Source organism: Hyaena hyaena, unplaced genomic scaffold (genome assembly GCF_003009895.1).
Source record: "Hyaena hyaena isolate Hyena2069 unplaced genomic scaffold, ASM300989v1 scaffold_725, whole genome shotgun sequence".
Lineage (NCBI taxonomy): Eukaryota > Metazoa > Chordata > Mammalia > Carnivora > Hyaenidae > Hyaena > Hyaena hyaena.
The window spans coordinates 591,449-612,296 of record NW_024081355.1 but is presented as its reverse complement, the minus strand read 5'-3'; the positions used below and the strand labels follow the sequence as shown (position 1 = coordinate 612,296).

At 39.5% G+C, this 20,848-nt stretch overlaps 2 protein-coding genes across 4 annotated transcripts in view; one reads left to right on the top strand and one right to left on the bottom strand.

Moving 5' to 3' along the window:
* The window catches only part of PDZK1 (PDZ domain containing 1), a 41,760-nt gene extending 40,697 nt beyond the window's left edge, over positions 1-1,063 (top strand). For all 3 annotated transcript variants that reach the window (XM_039217857.1, XM_039217856.1, XM_039217855.1), the window contains one exon: positions 453-1,063. In XM_039217857.1, the coding sequence (XP_039073788.1) occupies positions 453-506 (54 nt within the window). In that variant the 3' untranslated portion in view covers positions 507-1,063. The remainder of the gene's footprint in view (positions 1-452) is intronic.
* The window catches only part of LOC120220705 (Golgi pH regulator), a 57,859-nt gene continuing 37,851 nt past the window's right edge, over positions 841-20,848 (bottom strand). Inside the window, exons 8-14 of the mRNA XM_039217858.1 lie at positions 20,371-20,480; positions 18,010-18,098; positions 17,060-17,152; positions 5,313-5,408; positions 3,404-3,493; positions 2,262-2,327; positions 841-2,127 (exon numbers count right to left, since the gene is read on the bottom strand). Coding sequence (XP_039073789.1) covers positions 1,921-2,127; positions 2,262-2,327; positions 3,404-3,493; positions 5,313-5,408; positions 17,060-17,152; positions 18,010-18,098; positions 20,371-20,480 — 751 coding nt within the window. The 3' untranslated portion in view covers positions 841-1,920. The remainder of the gene's footprint in view (positions 2,128-2,261; positions 2,328-3,403; positions 3,494-5,312; positions 5,409-17,059; positions 17,153-18,009; positions 18,099-20,370; positions 20,481-20,848) is intronic.

The following is a 20,848-nucleotide window of genomic DNA, read 5'->3' as shown; positions in this document are numbered from 1 at the left end:
TTTGGGGTCCAGAGAAGGGCCCCTTTTATAAGATCTTAAACCCAATCACAAGGACTCTGCCCTCATGACTTAATCACCTCCCAAAGGTCCTACCTCCTAATATCATCACCTGATCTTAGGATTAGTATTTCAGTATATGAATTTTGGAGACATATATTCAGATCACAGCACACACTGACCTTGCGTTCTTGATTGCTTAACAAAGAAAGCATTCTAGTTGTCTTTAAAAAGTTCAGTCGTGGTTCAACAGCAAGTCAATTATAGGACTAGGCTAGCTTTATAGAAAAGAGCTGTAGGCCTTAAACTGGTTAGTGTCAGCATGCCGGAAACAAAGCCAAGTGTAAAATTCAGGTTACCTGGCTTCTAGCAAGTGACTCTACTCCCTGCCTTAAGTCATGCAACTGGTGACACCCACACTCGCACTTACAGATCTTTTGTTTTCCTTTGCACAGGCACACAGTACAGCCTCACATTCTTCTTCCGATTCTGAAGATACAGAGATGTGATGAGAGCAAACTGTGGTTTTGGCTGATGGCTGTTTCTGGGGGTTCAGGAAGAGTCCTGTCCCAAGGAATGAGCTGCCACCCATTAACTGTCTCGGTTAGAGAACTCCTCTGGGAACCGGGTCATCACAGGCAACTGTTGTCATTTGTCTCGGGGGCAGATACTGCACTAGATGGCTTATTTATGGTCAACTTAAGGAAGGAACCCGACTCAACTGATCTCCTTCAAGCTTCAACTTTACATTTCTTTGTATGATGATATCTCTTAATTCTATAGGCTCCTGGAGCACCAAAAATGATTCATAAATCTGTACATGTGAGAGTTCACTCTAGTATCCAAGCAGATAAGCCTATGAAATTGTGGTTTTGTAAGAATGATGTGGTTGTTAAAACAGATGCCATTAAGAATGCCGTTAGAGTGTTCTCGAGTCCTCCCTGTTAGCTGATAAAACCTTAACAGTGCTTTTGTTTTTGGTAAACTTGCTTTTGTGCTTTCACCTTCATTTTGCCTCTGGAAGTCCAAAAACACAATAAAATTCAGAATGAGATCTTAAAGACTTCTTGGTAGTAAAATTCTGGATTTCCTTAAAGTGCGTTTCTGAATGTTCTATAAACTTTCCAACATTTTCCTTTCACAGATGGAGAAAGCAGGGGCTAGAAGAGGAAAACTTATTCCCATTAACAATAATTGTTTTACCCCACAGCATGAGGGGGCAGAGGGAAAGAAAACAAAACACAACATCACCAAATTGAATGTACAGTAATTCACACTCAAATAACACTGACTGGAAAGGAAATTAATAAAGAGGGTATACTTGACCTCTCGGTAGAATCTATTTCAGTAGCACACCATCCTGTCCCCAGATAAGAACCAATAACCTACCGGTTATTTTTATGGGGCAGAGGTCGGCTGGGGGGATGCCAATTCCCGTTAGATCACACAAGCACATTACCAAGCTCTCCTCGATAAAATGAAGCTAAGGCCAAAGGGTTACAATCTGATTTTAATGATTGTCAGTCTTAAGGGGAAGCCATCACCTCCTCCACGTGAGCCTTGACAGAAATCCCGTGTGTGTGGCCCAGCCACCTCGGACTTCCCCTTGCCCTAGAGTTCCCGTGTGTTCTCCCCAAACTAGTTTCTTGGCTCTTTCTCACCGTCTTCTGCCATTGCCAGGTCAGCCTCAGACCCACACGGGATGCTCTCTGCGGAGTGCTGACCTGAGTTACTTCACGCTCTCGCGTTCTAGCTAATGCTACACGGCCACAGTATCGTCTGAGGAGGAAGGCAGAAGCTGGAGGTAGAATCTGCTACCTCAGTGTTTTGGTTGTTTAAAAAATGTTAGGCCCTGGTCCCCTCCATTTTCCCTCTTCTATCCAAGTTCTGACTGGCCTGTCGCAGCCTGTGAGAGGCAGGAGTTCAGGGTGTCATGGGCTTCTCTGGCGCCTGTTTGTGAGCCAAATAGAGGAACAGGATGCTGGAGAGGGCACTGACCAGAAAGATCACATCGAACCAACGGTGATAGAAGTTGAACTGGAGCTCCCCCAGGACCTCGGTGATGATGGTACGATACTCTAGAGGCATGCTCATTCGAATCAGCAGCACGGAGGAGACGAAGTACATGCCCTAGCAGATAAACAAATTCATCCAGGAGTCATTTCGGGTGTGGTTGGGGAACCAAAGGGAATTGTTAAAATATTTGGAAGTAGGAAAACACTTCTGGCCGTTTAGAGTCGTAAGCATAAGCTAGTGAAACTTACCATTATCTGTGCTAACAGCAGGACAATGACGTTGGAGGACTTGCTGCTAGAGATGGCGTAAAAGAACTGCCAAGAAAGGGAGAAGAGTTTACGCAGCACTGCAAGACTCTTGTGTCAAGAACGTTAAGTAGCATGATTAACAATTAGAAATGTCTCTTCTGGGGCACCTGGGGGGCTCAGTCGGTTAAGTGTCTGACTTTAGCTCAGGTCATGATCTCATAGTTCGTGGGTCTGAGCCCCATGTCGGGCTCTGTGTTTGACAGCTCAGAGCCTGCTAAGGATTCTGTGTCTCCTCTCTCTGCCCCTCCCCTGCTCATGCTCTCTCAAAAATGAATAAACGTTAAAAAAAATTAAAAAGTCTCTTCCATGCAGCAATCCCGTACAGAATAGCTGATATAGTTAATGCTATGAAGAAGAGGAACAGACTGCTGGAAAAGGGTCCAGCTACTTTGTGCCCAGAGGGATCATTGGTGGTTTTAAGAATTACATTATGGCATGAAGGGACTTCAATTGCGATCAAGTTTTTCAGATACTATGTGATACATATGACTTTCATATCACCATAAGACATTAAAACAGACCACTCCAGGCCACTCCAAGCCCTTATAATTACTACTACGCTCCTGAGCTCTTCCCAAAATTGTGCTAGATGCCTGGAGATCCCTTCTCCTCCCCTCCCAACCTCTTCACTCATTTCGTTCAAACAACTCTTGGATCTTGAGATCCTTACCTCTTCTCCAAGAGAAAATTTACCTTCTGCCTCCATGAAGCCTTCCTGTGTTGATCAGAAAATAGCCAAACATTCTGCTTCTCCTACTTCCCTGTCCTCCTTACAAAGGACCCTCACCATTATTCTAACCTCAAATACCTATCTTCTTCATCCATTCGAAGTATCCCTGGAATACCTACCACTTGCCGATTTCTGTTCCCAGATGCTGGTGCCATCTCAGTGAGCAAAACAGACCCTGATCTCATTCTATGACCTTTGCTAAATGTACTCATCTGATGGGTGGAGGCTGTAAATCCAACTATTTGTGACTGTTTAAGAACATGGAAGGCAGAAATCTTAATTAGGTAAAATTATCTCGTGGTGCCACATGGAATTAAGCAATGAGTAATTCGGACCCAGTGATCCAACATACCTTGGTGAGAGTGATCAGCAGTCCTCGGATAGATGTAACAATGATGATTCCAACCAGAATGAAGGAAATGTGTTGAGACCAGAACTTCACCTGCCACCACAGAAAGAAGGAAAAGTGTCTGTGAAATCTCTGCTAAGAGACACGTGAAGGCTATTCTTTTGATGTATCCTGATCGCTTATGTGACTGGGAGAGAGAACTTCATTAGGTCCTACCTGATTAAAAAAAAGGTTTAAGGGAGGGAAGAAAGTGAGTAAAGTGCAGTTATAACATCTAGGAAGATGGCTGTGCATAGCTTTTTTTTCTTGTAATGTTTATTTATTTGACAGAGAGAGAGAGAGGAAGCATGAGCCGGGGAGAGAGGCAGAGAGAGAATCTCAAGCAGGGTCCGCACTGTCAGTGCAGAGCCCGACGTGCAGCTTGAACTCACCAACCATGAGATCATGACCTGAGCTGAACTCAAGAGTCAGACGCTTAGCGGACTGAGCCACTCAGGTGCCCCTGCAGTGGATATCTTAATAAGAGGACTTAATCAAGACAGGCCAGAAGCAAGCCAAGTGCAGTGAGGTGATGACAATAACACTAGTCATTCCGAAGAAACAGAGATGGGAGCTAATGACGCAGCTTCAATGTATTAAGTGAAAAGCATGAATTAAAAGGAAATTAAATAGCAGCTAAATTATTTTTAACATCAGTGAATGATAGTTCCCTCATCATCCATAACTTTAAGAAATTATTCTTTTTTAATTAAAGAATATGTAAACATTCTCAGCTACCGTCTAGGAAATAATTGACATTCACTGGAATTACACGATGACACCTTTGTCTCCTTGGACTGCTTCGTAGTGGAAGGCAGTTCTAGAACCCTGTGTTTGATTCGGGTCTGAGAAGGATCTGCGGGGGGACTGCTATTACTAACAGCTAAAGGTCTTATTCAGCTTTCTGAAATGTGGAGCATGCAGATGAATTGTAGATAAAATATATATACACACACAGCAGCTAAGTAGCCTCACAAAGTACTGATAAGGAATGCTTCTAATAATTAAGCCCAGTAAAAAAGATAAAAGAGGAAAAGAAAACATGTATGTAACAATAGTGAGGTGTATTTTATGGTGTAAATTATAAACTACTTGGAGGAAAGAAAGATACCACATTCCTTCATGTGAAAGTTTACGCCACTGATCCATTATCAAAAAACATGTGCTTTGAGTTGTTTCTCAAGGATGAGAGCTCAGTTTGCTCTGGTTCATTTTCATTTTATCCAGCTACTAGCGCATGTCCAGCTGAGAAGGATGGCTGGGGGCAGCCTGCAGTCTGTCACCAGAATCCTAGCCCAGGTACATGGCCCTCACAGGGACTAAATGCAGGACTCCGGTCTTCCTATCAAAGTGCTAATCAGCCATAACCATTGACTGACTGACTATCTATCTGGAAAATACAGTCTTCTATAAATAAAGACAGAAAACATAAATCGGGACAAGAGTGTTTAACAATAATGGTATTATAAAACAGGTAGGAAGAGGATTAAAACTGCATGGGTTACACTTACCATCTTTAGCTCAAAGTCCACCTTAATTGATAAAGATAATTTTTCACAGCAGACGTAATTTTACTTTAATGTGGAACATTAATTAGCAGTTAATTTTCTACTAGAGGAATCAAAAGTGCATTTTGGATTTGAAGATCTCATCATATATCACAGAAGTATCCAGTATTTGGTGGGGGAGAAACTGGCGAGGGGTAGCTGGCTACCGAAAAGCAGAAGACGAACTGTAGAAATAATCGGCATCTAAGTCAGTAATAAGTACCAGCCATCGCTTATGGTTTTATGCCCTTTACAAACTGGCCATAGGAATATGTCAAAAAAAAACAGAGGAGAATGGGAAGAACAAAAACAGAATTAATCCTTACATCAAATTGGATCCCCAGATAATTCACAGTGATTTCAATGCCTCTTGTGACAGGATCAGTTTTCCCAACTCGATCAAAAACGATATTAATGGTTGCCTGCAAAGACACAGACCTTTATATTAGAGCATCTCAACAATCACTACTTCAAAAAGTGACTCAAAATAATGAATTAATCAATATAATATATCTTAGAGGTAGATGTTCTTAAAAATGCAATTCTACTCTCATCTAAATCAATATAAAACATCTATTACAGTTATTCACATATAAGCAAACAAAAGTCCTTATGTACCCTATCTTTTCTGTCAAGCATAAAGAGAAAAAAGGCTATGGCATATGGCATATATACCTCTGGTTAACAGAAGTCAGAAAGGTAACATTCTGGTAGATACAGTTAGAGTAAAAGCAAGGAATTCCAGGGTCATTCCCTCTGGTTATTTTCTGAATGATCTAAGAGCAATCACTAAAATAATGAAAAGAGGGGTATAGCTAATAAGCCAACAAGAGATCAGATGGAATTATTAAAAATAATCCAAAAGAAGGCAGAAAAAAAGAAAAAATGGAAAAGAGAACAGATGGGGCAAATAAAAAACATAACAATAACATGGTTATTTTCAACCCAACCACATGAATAATCACATTAAATGTAAATGGTCTAAACTCTGACACTGTAGTTATAGTAGCCACAGATGATACACAGATGAATGGGCTTGGCTGTCTTTCCAGCAAAACTTTATTTACAAAGGCAGGTGGTGGTTGGATTTGACCTGTGAGCTGTGGATGGCTGACTCCTAGTCTAAACATGCCAATTAAATGGCAGAGACTATAAGATTGGATAAAAAAAGCAAGACCCAACTCTATGTTGTTTACAAAAATCCACTTTAAATATAAAGATACAAATAGGTTAAAAGTGAAAGGATGGGGGAAGATATATTATGCTAACACTAATCAAGAGAAAGCTGGAAGGTCTGTATTAATATCAAAGTAGATTTCATAGCAAAAAATACTGCCAGGGATTAAAAGGGTCATTTCAGAACGATAAAAGGATCATTTCAATAAGGGGTTCAAAATGACACTAAAGGCATATGTACCAAATAAAAGAACTTTAAAGTACATGAAGCAGAGGTATCAGGAAGATGGTAGAGTAGGAGGACACTGAGCTCACCGTGTCTCAAACACATCAAGATAACAGCCAGCTCTGTGCCACTAACTCTACTCTGAAAACCCCCTGAAGACTGGCAGAACAGACCGTCCACTGTTAACTGTTGAGAGGCCACACCTTTTCAGTGTGTGAAAAGGCAGGAGGGGCTGAGACATGGTTGGAAACCAACCCTTGCCTACCTGCGAAACTAACCACGACGAACAGGAGAGACACTGCAAGCACAGAGAAGCAAGAGGATCAGACCCTACCCCAGGCACCCCCCAGTCAGGGGGATGAGGAATTCCAGTGATAATGTGGCTTTGAAAATCAGTGGGGCTTAACTTTGGGAGCTTTTAAAATCAGCAGAGCTGAACTCCAAATACTTTAAAAATTAGCAAGGCTTAGCTCTGCAAGAGACAGAAGTTGATAGGAAACAAAGTCCTTGCCCTTGAAGAGCTAGAATAAATAACTTGTCCCAAGAGACAGCAAAGCAGCAGCAGTTTGAAAAGTGCCTGGGGTATATGTGAAGAATATTCATTTATTAATCTCAATATGTGCTAGAGGGGCAGGGAGACTTTAAGAACAAAACTGCTGGGCACCATTTCTCTTCTCCTCCCCCAGCCTAGATAGCCGGACACGTGTGGGCACCAGTGGGAATACCCTCTACCTATCTTGCTAGTACCAAGTGCTCTGACCCCATGTTCACCTGGGGACCTGCCTGCCTCAGCAGATGGCCCTCCAAAACAGCTCCTGCCCCACCCACAAGCAGCCTTAGCAGGGACCAGCACCACTTCAAAGCGACTGCCACCTTGGGAAGAGGGAGAGGTAACATCAGAGTGCCCATAGTTCCAGCAGCTGAGCCTCTTAGTTGTTTGTGCAGGGACCAAACCCTGCCCAGCGTGCCCAGAGCAGGCAGAGCAGATCATTGCTGCCAACTGGGCTGAAGGCAAATGCAGCTCAGCCATAAGAGTAAGGCACATGTTTCCCACATAGGAGACACCCTTGGAGCATCTGGTTCTGGTGACCAGGGACACTGTACTACAGGGAACCAATGGACCTCTTCTACACAAGGCCATTACTATCAAGATCAGGAGTCCTAACTGGCCCCCAATACACAGAAATAGAGAGCTAGATAAAATGAGGAGACAGAGGAATATGTCCCAAATGAAACTGCAGGACAAAATCACAGCAAAAGAGCTAATCGAACTGAAAGAGGCAATATGCCTGAATAAAGAATTCAAAGCAATGGTCATAAAGCTACTCACTGGACCTGCGAAAAAAATGGATGACCTCAATGAGAACTTTAACAAAAATATAAAAAAGAACTAGAGATGAAGAATTCAGTAATTGAAATAAAAAAACACACTAGAGGTAAGGGCAGATTTTAGAGGAGGCAGAAGGGATCAGCAAGCTGGAAGACTCGAGTAAAATCAGAAATAAAGGAGAAGTAACAACTGACAGCACAGAAATACAAAGGATTATGAGAGATTATGAAAAACTATGCCAACAAACTGGACAACCTAGAAGAAACGGATAAATTCCTAGAAACATATAACCTTCCAAAAACTGAATCAGGAAGAAAGTCTAAACAGAGCAATTACTAGTGATGAAATTCAATTAGTAGTAAAAAACAAACCCAAAACAGAAGTCCAGGATCAGACGGCTTCACAAGTGAATTCTACCAAACATTTAACAAAGACTTAACACCAAAGAGGTGAAAGACCTAAACTGTGAAAACTATAAAGCACTGATGAAAAAAAAGTGAAGATGAATCAACTAAATGGAAAGATATTTCATGCTTGTTGTACACCTTAAACTAATGTAATATTGTCAAGTCTACAGAAAGGAAGGGAGGAAAGAAAGAAGGGAGTTAATGCCTATTCTTCGCAAATGATTTCAAAAAACAGAAGAGGAAGGAAACTTCTAAATTCATTCTATGAGGCCAGCATTTCCCTGAAACCAAAACCAGACAGACACTACCAAAAAAAAAAAAAAAAAAAAAAAATGCTACAGGCCAATATTTCTGATGTACACAGATACACTAAAAAACCTGTTCACCATGATCAAGCAGAACTTATTCCAGGAATACCCAGGGTGATTCAATATTTGCAAATCAAACATGATAAACCACATTAACAAAATAAAGGATAAAAACCATATGCTCATCTCAATAGATGCAGAAAAAGCATTTGAGAAAATACAACATCCATTCATGATAAGTGGTTTTAGAGGGAACAAAGTGGATTTAGAGGGACAAACGTCAGCCTACTAAGGCCATATATGAAAAAATGTACACCGAATACCATATTAAATGATGAAAAACAGAGCTTTTCCTCTTAAGATTGGGAAGAAGACAAGGATGTCCACTCTCCTCACTTTTATTCAATATTAATATCAGAAGTCCTAGTTCCAGCAGTCAGATAAGAAAAAGAAATAAAAAGTATTCAGAATGATAAGGAAGAAGTTAAACTGATTGCAGATGACATATTAATATATATAGAAAACCTTACAGACTCCATCAAAAACTATTAGAACTTATAAATAAATTCAGTAAAGTTGCAGGTACAAAACCAATATACAGAAATTGGGTGTGTTTCTATACACTAATAATGAAAGAAGAAAGAGAAATTAAGAAAACAATCCCACTTACAACTGCACCAAAAAGATAATCTGAGAATAAACTTAAACAAGGAGGTAAAAGACCTATACTCTGAAAACTATAAAATACTGATGAAAGAAACTGAAGGCAACAAAAACAATTGAAAACTTATTTGGTGCCTGTGGACTGGAACAATTAGTATTGTTGAAATGTCCATGCCACCCATATCAATCTATAGATTCCAGCGATCCCTATCTAAGTACCAAGTGTATTTTTCACAGAACCAGAATAATCTTAACATTTGTATGAACTACAGAGGACCCTGAACAACCAAAGCAGTCGTGAAAAAGAACAAGGTTAGAAGTCTCACAATCATGGAGTTCAAGATACGCTACTAAGCTACAGTAGTCAAAACGGTATGGTAATGGCACATCAACAGACACATAAACCAATGGAACTAGAGAGCCCAGCAACAAACCCATGCTTATATGGTCAATTAATCTATGACAAAGGAGGCAGGAATATACACTGGGGCAAAGACGGTCTTCAATAAACGGTGCTGGGAGAACTGGACAGCTATATGCAAAAGAATGAAACTGGACCCCTTTCTTATACTACATACAAAAATAAACTAAAAGTGTATTACAAATCTAAATATGAGATCTGAAACCATAAAACTCTTAGAAGAAAACATGGGCAGTAATTACTCTGACATTGGCCACAGCAACATTTTTGTAACTATGAAGGCAGGAGAAACAAGGGCAAACAGTGACTACTAGGACTACCCTAAAGTAAAAAGCTTTTGCACAGTGAAGGAAACCATCAACAAAATGAAAAGGCAACCTACTGAATGGGAAAAGGCGTTTGCGGATGATATATCTGATAAGGGATATCCAAAAAATATAAAGGACTTACGCAACTCAACACCCAAAACACAAACAATCCAATTAAAAAATGCGCAGAGGAATTGAAGAGACAGTTTTCCAAAGAAGACAAACAGATGGCCAACAGGCACTTGAAAAGTTGTTCAACATTACTAGTCATCAGGGAAATGAAAATCAAAACCACGATAAGACCTCACCTTACACCTGGTAGAATGCCTAGAATAAAAAAAGACAAGAAATAACAAGCGTTGGCAAGGATGTGGAGTAAAAGGAACCCTTATGCAGTGTTGGTGGGAACGTAAATTGGTACAGCCACTGTGGAAACCAGTATGGGGGTTCTTCAAAAAATTAAAAATAAAAATATCCTATGATCCAGTAATCCTGCTACTGGGTATTTACTGAAAGAATATGAAAACACTAACATTTTTTTTTTTAAGTGTTTTATTTATCTCTAGGAGAGAGAGAGAGACAGCGTGAACAGGGGAGGGTCAGAGAGAGAAGGAGTCACAGACTGAAACAGGCTCCAGGCTCTGAGCTGGCAGTCAGCACAAAGCCCGACGCGGGGCCCGAACCCACGAACCGTGAGATCATGACCTAAGTGAAAGTCGGACGCTTAACCGACTAAGCCACCCAGGCGCCCCTGAAAACACTAACTTGAAAAGCTATATGCACCCCTAATATTTACTGCATTATTTACAACAGCTGACATACAGAAGTAACCCAAGTGCCCATTAATAGATGAATGGATAAAAAGACATGATGTATTTATACAAGGGGATATTATTCAGCCACAAAAAAGAATGTGGTCTAGCCATTTGCAACAACATGGATGGTCCTACAGGGTACTATGCTAAGTGAAATAAGTCAGACAAGGAAAGAAATGACACCTGATTTTACTTGTATGCAGAATCTTAAAAACAAAACAAAGGAACAAAGGAAGAAAGGAACAAGTAAACAGACTCTTAAAAACAGATAACAAACTGATGGTTGCGGGGGGGGGGGAGGGGTAAGTAAAGGAATGGGTGAAATAGATAAAGGGGATTAAGAGGCATAAATTCTTAGTTATAAAATAAATAAGTCACGGAGATACAATGAACAGCATAGAGAATATGGTCTATGATATTGTATGACATGGTATGGCAACAGATGGGGACTATACTTTCTGTAGTGAGCACTCAGTAATGTGTAGAATTGTTGACCCAAATATGTTGTACACCTGAAATTAACATTGTATGTTAATTATAATTAAGAAAAAAAAATAGGAAGCAAAAACTGATAGAACTAAAAAAAGAAATAGACAAATCCACAACAATGGTTTGAAATTTCATCACCTCCTCTCAATAACTAAGATAGAAAAATCAGCAAGGATACAGAAAACTTTAACAACACTATCAACCAATTTGACCTAATTGACACTTATAGAATATTCCAGCCAACAAGAGCAAAATACACATTCTACTCAAGTGCACACGGGATGGATACTGGCCATGGTTGAACATATTATGGGCAGAAAATAAGTCTCAATAAATTTGAAGAGATTCAAATCTACAAAGCATGTTCTCAGAGCACATGGAATTAAATTAGAAATCAATTACAGAATGATATTTCTATGATCCCCAAATATTTGATAACATACTTCTAAATAACCCATGAGTCAAAGAGGAATTATAAATATTTTGAACTGAATGAAATACAAATACAATACATGTAAGAAATGCTATATTTTGTGAGATGCTTAGCAAAAAATTTATAGCACCAAAACACCTATATTAAAAGCTCTGACTCAAGAATCTTAGCTTGCACTTTAAAAAATTAGAAAAAGACTCAAAATAAGCTGAAAAATAGAAATCGTAAAGATCAGAGCAGAAGTCGATAAAAAAGAACACAGAAAAACAATATAGAACTCAATCCAAAAGCTGGTTCTTTGGGCAGTTCAATAAAATTGATAAACCTTGATCCAGACTGATCAGGGGAAAAAATAAAAAACACAAATTACCAATATTAAGTGTGAATATCACTTTACATCCACTAGCATGACTCTAATAAAAAAGATAGACAATAAGTGCTGGTGAGCATGTGGAGAAATTGCAATCGTCACACTGCTGCTGGCAATGCAAGCTGGCGCAGCTGCTTTGGAAAACAGCCTGGCAGTCTGGCTGCTTATCAAAAGGTTAAACATATAGTTAGCATGTGACTCAGCAATTTTACTTTTACAGGTATATACTTAAGAGAAATGAAAACATTATGTCCATGTAAAAATTTATACACGAATGCTCCCAACAGCACGCCAACCCAAATATCTTTCAACTGGTGGGTGAGCAAATAAAATGCGGTAAATCCATATAATGGAATGACTATTATTCAGCCATATAAAGAAATGAAGTATTGACAGAGACTACAATATTGATGAAACTTACAAAAACTATCCTAAGAAGCCAGTCACAAAAAAACCACATATTGTATGATCCAACGTATATACAAATGTCCAGAACATGAAATCCATAGAGACATAAAATAAATTAGTGCTTCCTTAAAGCTGGAAGAGAAATAAAGAATGACTGCCAATTGGTATGGAGTTTCTTTTTGGGGTAATAAAAAAAAAAAAAAAATGATTGTGTTGGTGTATGCACCTTGTGAATATATTAAAAACCACCAACTGTACACAAAAGCAGTGAATTGTATGTGAATATCTCAATAAGCTGTTATATAAAAAGTGAATGAGAAGGGTGACATTACTACAGATTTTATAGATTTACTAACAGTGGGGTAGCCTGCGTGGCTCAGTCGGTTAAGTGTACAACTCTTGGTTTTGGCTCAGGTCATGATCTCATGGTTTGTGAGTTCGAGACCCACACTGGGCTCTGTGCTGGTGGTGTGGAGCCTACTCAGGATTCTCTCTCTGCCCCTCCCGCACTCGCACAGTCTCTCTCAAAATAAACTTAAAGATATATATGTAGATATAGTAAGAGCAATCATGCTAATAAATCAGACAACTTCAATAAAAATGGACACAAATTGCAAAAGCTCATTCAAAAGAAATAGATATTCTGAATAAACCTTACATCTATTAAATTAAATCTGTAGTTCAAAGCGTTTCCCGCAAAGACAACTCTTGATCCAGATGCCTTCACTAGTGAATTTCACCAAACGTTTAAGAAAGAAAGAATAATTCCACATCAACTCTTCCCCTAACTGGAAGAGGAAGGAATGCTTCTCAACTTCACTTCTAAGGTTAGCATTACTCTGATACCAAAGCCAAAGACATTACAAGAAAACCACACTCTGATATTCCTCATAAACACTGATGCAAAAATTCTTAAGAAAATGGAAAAGGATAACACACCATGGGCAAGCAAAGTTCATTACAAGAATGCAAGGCCAGTTTAATATTTAAAAAAAAAATGAATCAATGTAACTTAACTATATCAGCCAACTAAAAAAGGAAAAATCATACGGTCCTCTCAATAGTTGCAGAAAAAGCATTTGACAGAATCAAACATGCTTTCATGATTAAAAATACTCAAGAAACTAGGAGTAGAAGGGACTTCCTCAACCTGATAAAGGGCATCTAGAAAAAAGCTAACACCATACTTAATGGCATCAGGATGAGGGACAAGATCAGGGTGACTGCTCTTCCCACTTGTTTAATTGTGGGGCTTTGGGCTGATGTGGCCGAAGGAGGAGAGGAAAGATGGGACAGGACGGGAGGGGGAGGGGAGGGAAGAGATAAAAGGCATCCAGAAAGGAGATAAAGAAGCACAACTGTATTTGCAGAGAACTGTCTATGTAGAAAAAATCCTATGAAATCTATAATAACTTTTAGAATAAGCGGGTGTAGCAAGGTTGCTAGATATAAAATCAACAGACAAGAATCAATTGCGTATCTGTATAATTACACGAGATACAACTGTGTATCCAGTAACACTCAGAAACTGAAATCATAAAAACATTCCCATTTATTTATTTATTTTTTAATGTTTATTTATTTCTAGGAGACAGAGAGAGAGACAGCATGAGCAGGGGAGGGTCAGAGAGAGAGGGAGTCACAGACTGAAACAGGCTCCAGGCTCTGAGCTGGCAGTCAGCACAGAGCCCGACGCGGGGCTCGAACCCATGAACCGTGAGATCATGACCTAAGCGAAAGTCAGACGCTTAACCAACTAAGCCACCCAGGCACTCCAAAAACATTCCCATTTATAAGAGCACCAAAATGGTAAATGTTTGAGATAAATCTGATGGAAGATGAAAAAGATCCGTACACTAAAAAAAAACTATAAACAATGCTGAGTGAAAACTACAGAAGATCCAAATAAATGGAGGGTTACACTGTGTTTATGAACTGGAAGACTCAATATTAAGATGTCAACTCTCATTCAAACCGATCTGAAGATTCAGTGACACTCTAATACATATTTCAGCAGATCTTTTTGTATTTAGCAGCATTTAAAAGCTCATTCTAAAATTCATATGGAAATGCAAAGGGCACAGAATGGCCAAAACAAATTTTAAAAAAAGGAGAAAAAAAGGAGTATTATTTATTTCAAGACTTACTAACATACATATCCATAGGAAAGAACAGTACAGATACAGACCAACCCATGTGTGGTCAATTGGTTTTTGACAAAATTGCCAAGTTAATTCAATGGAGAAAGGATAATCTTTTCAACAACTAGAGCTATACCAAGTGGAGATCTATATGAAAAAAATGAACTTGGATTCCTACTCCAACATCATATGATAAAATTAACTCCAGATGAGTTAAAAATGTAAAAACCTCAAGCTATAAGATTTATAGGATAAAACATGAAAAAAATCTTTGTGACCTTGGGTTAGGCAACGATTCCTTAGAGAGGACACCAAAAGCATAACCCGTAACAGGAAACAAAAGATACAGCAGACTTCATCAAAATTAAAAACTTCAATTCTTTGAAAGACACCACTTAAGACAGTGACAAGCCAAGTCAGTGACTGGGAGAGGATATGGTGAAAATCTATGTGAAAATTGCATTTGATAAAGGGTTTCCAGAATGTAGTGAAAACTTTGCAAAACCCAATAAAAAAGAAGCCTAATTTAAAAAATGGCAAATAGATACCTCCTCCCCCAAATATACAGGTGGCAAATCAACACACGAAAAGTTGTTCAACATCAGGCATGAGGAAAATGCAAATTAAACAATTCAATACCACCTCATAGCTATTAGAATGTCTAAAAGACTGGCTACAAAATGTCTGCAAGGATATGCAGTAAACTAAGTTTTCAAACACTGCAGGTGGGAACGTAATATGGTAGAACCTCTTTGGAAAAGTTGGGCCATTTCTTCAAAAGTTTAACCTATATCAGCCATGTGACCGAGCCTAAGTGTTTTCTCCTAAGAGGAAAGAGAGCACATGTCCACATACAAACCTGTCCACAGACGTTCATAGCATCTTTATTTGTAACATCCCCAGAGTGGAAACAAATACCCATCAACAGGTGAGTAGATAAATAAATTACGGTACAATGATTTACAATACAATGGAATACTACCTAGCAATGAGAAGAAGAAACTATCGATCACACGATCACATGCATGAAACATCAGGTAATTATGCAGAGTAAAAGCTGCCAGACAGAAAAAGGTACATAAATAAGATTCTATTTATATAAAATTCTAGAAAATCTAAGTGGTTCCCTGGGGACACATGAGAGAGACAGTACAAGGGGGTACAAGGAAACTTTGGAACTGACGGACAGATATGTTCTCTCTCCAAAGTGTGGCGATAGCTGTTGGACAAGTGTATACATAGGTCAAAACTTACCCAACTGTCCCCTTTAACTATGTGCAGTTTACTGAATGTCAATTACACCTGAGTAAAGCTGATAAAAAATGATATGCTTCTCTCAAGGCTCCATCTTGGGAAAAACTTTTTTTTTTTTTAGTAGCTCAGCTATCCTCTGAATGAATCAAGATTTTAAAATGTCCTCTGAATAGGCACTGACATCAACTTATTTTAACATTAGATCCATTAAAATCCAGAATCTTCCATTCATCTATACTGATCAAAATTAACGAGCTGACAGAGCCCCTCTTTGTGCAAACACAGCCCCAGCAGGAAAGTCACCAAAGGAGAAAGTCCAATCAGCCTTTTCTGTAACCACACTGAAATCCATGAATACCTACAGTTGAGCCACAAAATGGATGTACATAAAAGGCACATAAAGAATAGAGCATTGAGAGTGCCACATGAGATGAATTTATCTATAGAAATAGCGTTCAGAATTTGCTTTGGATTTAAGATTTTTAGGTATATACAGATTATTAAAAAGGAGGAGTTTCTGTTCTGAGCTGAAGGTAGGAATTGTGTTACACAGATACACTCATGGGTAATATGGAAAGCAGAGCGTAAAATACAAAACCTTTGTATTCCCTTCATGTAGTTTATAACCTAAGACCTGACGATTTCTGATTGAAGAAAAATACAATCCCTCTTTTCTAGGTGACCTAAAAATGAGATGAGGGGGACACCTAGGTGGCTCAGTCGGTTAAGTGTCCAGCTCCTGATCGGCTCAGGTCATGATCTCCTGGTCCATGAGATCGCGCCCTGCTTCGAGCTCAGAATTGACAATGTGGAGGCTGTTTGGGATTTTCTCTCCCCCTCTCTCTGCTCCTCCTCAGCTTGTGCTCCCTCCATCTCCCTCAAAATAAACAAACATTAAAAAAAAAATCTTTAAAAAGAGGGACGCTTGGGTGCTTGGGTGGCTTAGTCAGTTAAGCATCCGACTTTCGCTTAGGTCATGATCTCGTGGTTCTTGGGTTCGAGCCCCTCGTCTGGCTCTGTGCTGACTGCCAGCTCAGAGCCTGGAGCCTTTTTCAGAGTCTGTTTCTCCCTCTCTCTCTGACCCTCCCCTGCTCACGCTGTCTCTCTCTCTCCTAGAAATAAATAAAAATATTTAAAAAAATAAAAAAAAAATCTTTAAAAAGAAAAGGGGGGAGAGTCAGGCTCAGGGATGTGAAAGACAGGATTCTCTGTTGACTCCACTGGATTTAGAATTTAGTTCAGTGCCTTAGTCAAACCTACTTTTCTCTCTGCCATTACCAGGGAAAATAACCTAAACCCTGACAGTTAAAACTAATATACTTACCATGAAAATTTTCCAGACACAGTAAATAGAGAAAAAGTAACCCAGAAAATTAAAGTATTTTCCCTTAAAAGTTTTGGAATATTCTATTCTCTCCTGGGGGAAAACAAATACAAAACATGGTTAGACTCAGCAAAATGTAAACCTTTACTCAACCAGAACATTCCTGCCTCTATGACTCACTGTTTTGCCAGAGTGAAACACCCACACATGATATTCATAATACTGAAATAATACTATTGAGCAACAGTTCTTGAACACTTACTTTAAGCACCAAACTGGGACAAACACCTTATATTATCTACTTTAATTTTGATAACAACTCTTACATGTTCTATTATCTTAATCTTACAGAGGAGAAACCCAAGGCTTCTGGGGGTTAGATAACTTGCTAGTGAGTAGGGGAACTGAGGCTCAAGTCTGTCTTCAAAGTCTATGTTACCTCTATATTATGGCTCTTCCAACGAAATGATCCTTAAAAAGGATAAAAATAGTTTGAATGACCTTAACTAATAAATTCTGCATATTTAAATTACATGGCATTTTAGGTATACATAGGAGAGTTAGATCACATCTTGGTCTGGATCCTTTAAAACATGGCTAGATTATGGTACCACTCTTACAATATTATTAACTTATAAAGGGATAAAAAGCAGTCAGAGGAGCTACCATCTTGACCCTGAATCAGTAGGAAGTGGTGGAACCTTCCTAGATGCTGAAAAAACCTCTCCTGCCTATCCCACTAATTTTTATTACTGAGAGTTCCATTAAGAATTCTGCCAGGGGCAGGAGCAAAGTCATGAAGAGCCGACGCTTAGGGCTTCATGGCCATACTGGAGCTGTGAGCTCTCTCTTGTGCTGTGCGGCCAGAGAAGACTCTACAAAGCTATTTAGTCTTGTTCTCCCTTCAATCAGACTGATAAAAACCACACTTCTGTTTCCTCGCTCTGTACCTTGGTAGCATACAGATCAGCTGTTTCCAGAAAAAGCTGCCTGCTTAGTTCTTCCAAAGCATCCACTTCCTGTTGAATAAGAGTAAGATCTGGTACAAATGGACATCAAGGTTTAAATCACATAGAAGTTTCAAGAAATAGCAGTGAAGAAAGCATATGCTTTTGGTTTCTCCTGGTCTGGATCCTTGGAGCTGCCTATATATTCAAATCCCTGCTTCAGGGCTGGCAGTGCTTTCGGGGCAGTTTGCCCAACCTCCAACACAGGTGCGCAAAAGCTTCTCAATGAGCGTTACCCTCAGGAGCATTACCAAATACTTGCCACTCGGTTTCTCACTAGGTCAAGTGGCTCAGACAGACGATTTTGTTGCTGCTATTCTTTATCTACTTAGAGTGAGTAATTCATAATCTTGAAATCTCAAATAGTTACATAGTGAAAACACCTGTAATATGGCATCATTTTCCCCTAAATTATCTGAATAAATACAATGTTAGGAAAGGCTAATACAGGCTGGAATTATAAACATTCCCTTCTTTAGCTCTTTATAGACATTATCTTTTGTTGTTCTCATAACAGTCCCATGAGATAGGTGTTAGTACCCATTTTGCAGATAAGGAAAGTAAAGCTCAGCTATGCCTTCCTCTAAGGTCTGCTCTTTCCATTCCACTATGCTACTTTCCAAGAACTCAGTGAGGGTCTCTTACTCATCTCTCCATTTAGGAAACAGGGGCTCAGAGAGGTAAGAGAATTTTAATCCTGACGCCTTTGCTGACTTGACTTACTGTCACTAAGATACCTTAGACCCTAAACTTTAGCTTTTATGGACTTTTAAGTCATAAAAAATCGTGAAAGTAGCCCAAGTTGGAAGATTCACTTTGATCCAGAGCCTCCCTACTCAGACTTTTCCCACTAGAGGCATACCTCATTCTACTGCCCCCTGCAGATACTGCCATTTTGTTTGAAAAACAACAACAACAAATGGAAGGTTGTGGCACTGCGTTGGACAAGCCTACTGGGTGCCATTTGTGTCTCTGTGTCACATTTTGGTAATTTTCACCGTATTTCAAACTTTTTCATTATTACTACATTTGTTATGGTGATTTGTGATTAGCGATTACTACCCACTGAAAGTTCAGATAATGGTTAAGCATTTTTTAGCAATAGTTTAAGGTACGTACAATTTTTTTAAGAATGCTATTGCACACTCAATAGGATACAGTATAGTGCGAACAAAGCTTTTATATGTACTGGGAAACCAAATATTCATCTGGCTCACTTTATGGTGATATCTGCTTGATGGCGATGTTCTGGACTCACATTTGTAACCCCTCTGAGCTATGCCCATAGTACTCAAGTCGCCAAAGTGCCCTTCAGCTCCTTCAGTAGTGGATGCTACTGGAATGGTCCAGGCCACCAAACAACGGGGCTTAACTAGTTACATGTGTGCCTCTCCCATGATTAGACGGTCAGCTTGTTGAGGAGAGAGGGTACACACTGTGTTCATCATTTTATCCCTTAGGACTCTGCCTGGAAATTGAAGATATGAAATAAATTGTTTCTGGATTAAATGAATCCAATATAATCCTTTTTTTCCCCCTCTCTCATGGTCATCCTGCCTTTCTTTGGTCTAATTCTTACCTACATCTGACACCAGAAAGATAGGTCACAATTTATAGCAAGGACCGAGTAAATTCTTTTCCTGCAATTGAAGCAAAAGGGAATTTGTACTTCCCTCAGGCCAAAGAAGGAAGGAGGAATATGGTATCTCATCCCAGGCCCCCCAGATTTTGACTTAATAGCCTGGTAGAGACAAAGAGATTTTGTTGCTCAATCTGAGAATTAAACACTGCAACCAGCTAGGCCAAGAACAATCCATTAAGCCAATCTCCTTGAATCTTTAAACTAAAAGTCAATGAAGATACAGGGCTGCTTAAAATTTTAGCAATACTGATTGCTTTAGAAATGGGCCCTTACCAGCGCCAACACATACACACCATCCATTTTAGGGAGTCACTGTGTTTTATGCTAGTTTTTCACACCTGGGTAATAGAATAGTGTAGAGGAAAGAACTAAAAGGAAGTCCTATCTTTGCCACAAACCACAGGGTGACTTAACCTCTGTGTCTATTTCCCCATCTGTAAAATGGAAAGAGTGACATTTAGGATTTCTTTGGCTCAAAGACAATGGTTTTATGATCTTTTAGGGGCACTGGAGAGATGACTCTGTACTTCCTAAGCCTCGGCCTGGCCAGCTGGACTCTGATGTAGTCAGGTACCTTAGAAAAGACCGCCCCAACACTACTTTTTTCTTCTGGCCTTGGTCCAGAGTGGAGGAAAAGAATCAGGCAGAGGGATAAAGGATACTTTCACTTCCTGGTGCTGAAGTGGTAACACTTTTTATCATTCCCCAGAATCCTGATGGTTTGTTATGCACCTCCCCCTTCTGGAACATAGTTCTCCGGGTCATTGCCATCCTGAAAGGAAAGAAAAGATAAAAACCTCAGCAGGGAGCTTTGACCCTCTTAGTCTGTTTTTATCCAACTTCTGGTCTCATAGCTGCCCTTTTCCCTTGCTGAGCTGTTTGGGAATGCAAACTCCAGAGTCTTGCTTTGCCCCTACTTATAACCAGGAGGAAACTATGTACCCCCAAGGAGCAACATGGCCTAGGCAAAGGAGCACAGAATTTGGAGAAGGCAATACATGTGAAGATTGGCTCTAGCTGAGAAGCTAGAAGACTTCAGAGTTTTCATTTCTTCATCTCTGGGTGGGTGTGAAGATCATGGAAACCATATAGAACTCATGCTGTCAACTACAAAGTGCTATATGTATATTAGTAATTACT